We start from the raw sequence: 6,000 nt of genomic DNA, 5'->3' as shown, positions 1-6,000 counted from the left end.
GGTTCTAATCCCATGCCCAGGTTAGTGGTTCTAATCCCACTCCCAGGTTAGTGGTTCTATTCCCACTCCCAGGTTAGTGGTTCTAATCCCATGCCCAGGTTAGTGGTTCTATTCCCATGCCCAGGTTAGTGGTTCTATTCCCACTCCCAGGTTAGTGGTTCTAATCCCACTCCCAGGTTAGTGGTTATAATCCCACTCCCAGGTTAGTGGTTCTAATCCCACTCCCAGGTTAGTGGTTCTATTCCCATGTCCAGGTTAGTGGTTCTAATTCCACTCCCAGGTTAGTGGTTCTATTCCCACTCCCAGGTTAGTGGTTCTAATCCCATGCCCAGGTTAGTGGTTCTATTCCCACTCCCAGGTTAGTGGTTCTATTCCCACTCCCAGGTTAGTGGTTCTAATCCCACGTCCAGGTTAGTGGTTCTATTCCCATGTCCAGGTTAGTGGTTCTAATCCCATGCCCAGGTTAGTGGTTCTATTCCCACTCCCAGGTTAGTGGTTCTATTCCCACTCCCAGGTTAGTGGTTCTATTCCCACTCCCAGGTTAGTGGTTCTATTCCCACTCCCAGGTTAGTGGTTCTATTCCCACTCCCAGGTTAGTGGTTCTAATCCCATGTCCAGGTTAGTGGTTCTATTCCCATGTCCAGGTTAGTGGTTCTATTCCCACTCCCAGGTTAGTGGTTCTAATCCCATGTCCAGGTTAGTGGTTCTATTCCCATGTCCAGGTTAGTGGTTCTATTCCCATGCCCAGGTTAGTGGTTCTATTCCCATGTCCAGGTTAGTGGTTCTATTCCCATGTCCAGGTTAGTGGTTCTATTCCCATGTCCAGGTTAGTGGTTCTATTCCCATGTCCAGGTTAGTGGTTCTATTCCCATGTCCAGGTTAGTGGTTCTATTCCCATGTCCAGGTTAGTGGTTCTATTCCCATGTCCAGGTTAGTGGTTCTATTCCCATGCCCAGGTTAGTGGTTCTATTCCCATGTCCAGGTTAGTGGTTCTATTCCCATGTCCACGTTAGTGGTTCTATTCCCATGCCCAGGTTAGTGGTTCTATTCCCATGTCCAGGTTAGTGGTTCTATTCCCATGTCCAGGTTAGTGGTTCTATTCCCATGCCCAGGTTAGTGGTTCTATTCCCATGTCCAGGTTAGTGGTTCTAATCCCATGTCCAGCTTAGTGGTTCTATTCCCATGTCCAGGTTAGTGGTTATATTCCCATGCCCAGGTTAGTGGTTCTATTCCCACTCCCAGGTTAGTGGTTCTATTCCCATGCCCAGGTTAGTGGTTCTATTCCCACTCCCAGGTTAGTGGTTCTAATCCCATGCCCAGGTTAGTGGTTCTAATCCCATGTCCAGGTTAGTGGTTCTATTCCCATGCCCAGGTTAGTGGTTCTATTCCCATGCCCAGGTTAGTGGTTCTATTCCCATGTCCAGGTTAGTGGTTCTATTCCCATGTCCAGGTTAGTGGTTCTATTCCCATGCCCAGGTTAGTGGTTCTATTCCCACTCCCAGGTTAGTGGTTCTATTCCCATGCCCAGGTTAGTGGTTCTATTCCCATGCCCAGGTTAGTGGTTCTATTCCCATGTGCAGGTTAGTGGTTCTAATCCCATGTCCAGTTTAGTGGTTCTAATCCCATGCCCAGGTTAGTGGTTCTATTCCCATGCCCAGGTTAGTGGTTCTAATCCCATGCCCAGGTTAGTGGTTCTATTCCCATGCCCAGGTTAGTGGTTCTATTCCCAGGTTAGTGGTTCTATTCCCAGGTTAGTGGTTCTATTCCCAGGTTAGTGGTTCTATTCCCATGCCCAGGTTAGTGGTTCTATTCCCATGTCCAGGTTAGTGGTTCTAATCCCATGCCCAGGTTAGTGGTTCTATTCCCATGTCCAGGTTAGTGGTTCTATTCCCATGTCCAGGTTAGTGGTTCTATTCCCATGCCCAGGTTAGTGGTTCTATTCCCATGCCCAGGTTAGTGGTTCTATTCCCATGCCCAGGTTAGTGGTTCTAATCCCATGTCCAGGTTAGTGGTTCTATTCCCATGCCCAGGTTAGTGGTTCTATTCCCATGCCCAGGTTAGTGGTTCTATTCCCATGCCCAGGTTAGTGGTTCTATTCCCATGCCCAGGTTAGTGGTTCTATTCCCATGTCCAGGTTAGTGGTTCTATTCCCATGCCCAGGTTAGTGGTTCTATTCCCATGCCCAGGTTAGTGGTTCTATTCCCATGCCCAGGTTAGTGGTTCTATTCCCATGTCCAGGTTAGTGGTTCTATTCCCATGTCCAGGTTAGTGGTTCTATTCCCATGTCCAGGTTAGTGGTTCTAATCCCATGTCCAGGTTAGTGGTTCTAATCCCATGTCCAGGTTAGTGGTTCTATTCCCATGTCCAGGTTAGTGGTTCTATTCCCATGCTCAGGTTAGTGGTTCTATTCACATGTCCAGGTTAGTGGTTCTATTCCCATGTCCAGGTTAGTGGTTCTATTCCCATGTCTAGGTTAGTGGTTCTATTCCCATGCCCAGGTTAATGGTTCTATTCCCATGCCCAGGTTAGTGCTTCTAATCCCATGTCCAGGTTAGTGGTTCTATTTTAAAACATCTCGTTATTTATTTTCTCTCTGACCAGCACGATCCAAAATGACCATTTGTACCCTAGATATGTAATTGTGTTGGTGTTGTCAGCAAACTGTCAGCTGATGTGGTGCCACCCTCATAGGGTCAGCTAATATGTTCCACCCTCGTGGTGCCAGCTAATATGTTCCACCCTCGTGGTGCCAGCTAATATGTTCCACCCTCGTGGTGCCAGCTAATATGTTCCACCCTCGTGGTGCCAGCTGATGTCACCATCCACCCTCGTGGTGCCAGCTGATGTCACCATCCACCCTCGTGGTGCCAGCTGATGTCACCATCCACCCTCGTGGTGCCAGCTGATATGTTCCACCCTCGTGGTGCCAGCTGATGTCACCATCCACCCTCGTGGTGCCAGCTAATATGTTCCACCCTCGTGGTGCCAGCTGATATGTTCCACCCTCGTGGTGCCAGCTGATGTCACCATCCACCCTCGTGGTGCCAGCTGATATGTTCCACCCTCGTGGTGCCAGCTGATGTCACCATAGTGTCATCATTGAGCCCTTGAAAAGCAGACTATAGGAGAGATAATAGGATCACTTCCTATAGACCTAAATGGTTCTAGTGGTCCCTCTCTCTCTCACTCACTCTCCCTTCTCTCTCGCTAGCTGCCTCCCGTTTCTCTCTGAAGCCCAGGTAGAGTAGGCCTCTCCGTAGGTGGAATAGGGAGGAGGTAATTATCATAGACCTAGTTTACCTAGTTACCTAGTTAATACACTTATTGTGTTCTCTATCAGCTACGGGTCTGGTACAGGTTTGACAGCTAGCCAACCGATAGGCTGTCACAACCTAATCAACCTGCTTATAGCCAACCAATAGGCTGTCACAACCTAATCAACCTGCTTATAGCCAACCAATAGGCTGTCACAACCAACCTGCTTATCCTCGGGTCAATCTAAGCTGTTTCTGAGAAGAGACAGTCTCGTCTCAGTGCTAGGAGACAGTCCAGTGGATGACACCATAGGAGGCGGTCGGAGAGGGAAGGAAGTGGTTCCTTTTGGAGGACTGAAGTGGACCAAGATACTTTTGTTGATTTGTATCTGATATTATTATTGTTGTTGTTTTCTCCTCTGGACTCTTTTCATGGTTGTTGCCGAACGCAGTCAAGACCGAGCCGGTGAGTAGGTCTGTCAGTCTGTCTGCTCTGTCTGTCTGCTCTGTCTGCTCTGTCTGCTCTGTCTGTCTGTCTGTCTGTCTGTCTGTCTGTCTGTCTGTCTGTCATTGTATTGTAACGTTGCGTTACTCTGAAAGACACGTTTCTGTGTTTACCAGACGGTCTATACTTACTAGATGTACTGTACGTGTCATATATACACTGAGTGGACAAAACATTAGGGACACCTACTCTTTCCATGACAGAGACTGACCAGGTAAAAGCTATGATCCCTTATTGATGTCACTTGTTAAATCCACATCACTCAATGTAGATGAAGGTGATGAGACAGGTTAAAGAAGGATTGACAAGCCTTGAGACAATTGAGACATGGATTGTGTATGTGTGTCGTTCAGAGGGTGAATGGGGAAGACTAAAGATTGAAGTGCCTTTGAACGGGGTATGGTAGTAGGTGCCAGGCGCACCGGTTTGTGTCAAGAACTGCAACATTTCTGGGGTTTTTCACACAACAGTTTCCTGTGTGTATCAAGAATGGTCCACCACCCAAAGGACATACAGCCAACTTGACACAACTGTGGGAAGCATTGTAGTCAACATGGGCCAGCATCCCCGTGGAACACTTTCAACACCTTGTAGAGTCAACATGGGCCAGCATCCCTGTGGAACACTTTAGACACCTTGTAGAGTCAACATGGGACCAGCATCCCTGTGGAACCCTTTCAACACCTTGTAGAGTCAACATGGAACAGCATCCCTGTGGAACGCTTTCAACACCTTGTAGAGTCAACATGGGACCAGCATCACTGTGGAACGCTATCAACACCTTGTAGAGTCCATGACCCTGACGAATTGAGGCTGTTCTGAGGGGAAAAGGGGGGTTCAACTTAATATTAGGAAGGTGTTCCTAATGTTTGGTACACTCAGTGTAGATTGACTGCATAGACATGTGTTTAGTGTGTTCAGGTGTCTGCAAGGTCTATTGTGTCGCTGCCCTCAGATACCTTATGTTAATGAGAGATACAGTGCCTTGCGAAAGTATTCGGCCCCCTTGAACTTTGCGACCTTTTGCCACATTTCAGGCTTCAAACATAAAGATATAAAACTGTATTTTTTGTGAAGAATCAACAACAAGTGGGACACAATCATGAAGTGGAACGACATTTATTGGATATTTCAAACTTTTTTAACAAATCAAAACTGAAAAATTGGGCATGCAAAATTATTCAGCCCCCTTAAGTTAATACTTTGTAGCGCCACCTTTTGCTGCGATTACAGCTGTAAGTCGCTTGGGGTATGTCTCTATCAGTTTTGCACATCGAGAGACTGAATTTTTTTCCCATTCCTCCATGCAAAACAGCTTGAGCTCAGTGAGGTTGGATGGAGAGCATTTGTGAACAGCAGTTTTCAGTTCTTTCCACAGATTCTCGATTGGATTCAGGTCTGGACTTTGACTTGGCCATTCTAACACCTGGATATGTTTATTTTTGAACCATTCCATTGTAGATTTTGCTTTATGTTTTGGATCATTGTCTTGTTGGAAGACAAATCTCCGTCCCATTCTCAGGTCTTTTGCAGACTCCATCAGGTTTTCTTCCAGAATGGTCCTGTATTTGGCTCCATCCATCTTCCCATCAATTTTAACCATCTTCCCTGTCCCTGCTGAAGAAAAGCAGGCCCAAACCATGATGCTGCCACCACCATGTTTGACAGTGGGGATGGTGTGTTCAGGGTGATGAGCTGTGTTTGTTTTACGCCAAACATAACGTTTTGCATTGTTGCCAAATGTTCAATTTTTGGTTTCATCTGACCAGAGCACCTTCTTCCACATGTTTGGTGTGTCTCCCAGGTGGCTTGTGGCAAACTTTAAACAACACTTTTTATGGATATCTTTAAGAAATGGCTATCTTCTTGCCACTCTTCCATAAAGGCCAGATTTGTGCAATATACGACTGATTGTTGTCCTATGGACAGAGTCTCCCACCTCAGCTGTAGATCTCTGCAGTTCATCCAGAGTGATCATGGGCCTCTTGGCTGCACCTCTGATCAGTCTTCTCCTTGTATGAGCTGAAAGTTTAGAGGGACGGCCAGGTCTTGGTAGATTTGCAGTGGTCTGATACTCCTTCCATTTCAATATTATCGCTTGCACAGTGCTCCTTGGGGTGTTTAAAGCTTGGGAAATCTTTTTGTATCCAAATCCGGCTTTAATCTTCTTCACAACAGTATCTCGGACCTGCCTGGTGTGTTCCTTGTTCTTCATGATGCTCTCTGCGCTTTTAACGGACC

The 6,000-nt window shown here is 46.8% G+C and overlaps 1 protein-coding gene across 2 annotated transcripts in view; it reads left to right on the top strand.

The window, feature by feature from the left end:
• The first annotated feature begins 3,233 nt into the window (after positions 1–3,233).
• tmem237a (transmembrane protein 237a) overlaps positions 3,234–6,000 on the top strand; it is a 48,931-nt gene continuing 46,164 nt past the window's right edge. The window contains exon 1 of one of the 2 annotated variants that reach the window (XM_031806331.1): positions 3,234–3,720. In XM_031806331.1, coding sequence (XP_031662191.1) covers positions 3,687–3,720 — 34 coding nt within the window. In that variant the 5' untranslated portion in view covers positions 3,234–3,686. The remainder of the gene's footprint in view (positions 3,721–6,000) is intronic. The other variant, XM_031806330.1, reaches the window with a different exon arrangement.

The sequence above is a fragment of the Oncorhynchus kisutch genome, linkage group LG26 (assembly GCF_002021735.2).
Source record: "Oncorhynchus kisutch isolate 150728-3 linkage group LG26, Okis_V2, whole genome shotgun sequence".
Lineage (NCBI taxonomy): Eukaryota > Metazoa > Chordata > Actinopteri > Salmoniformes > Salmonidae > Oncorhynchus > Oncorhynchus kisutch.
The sequence above is the reverse complement of the archived record's forward strand: the minus strand, read 5'-3'. Positions and strand labels throughout refer to the sequence as shown.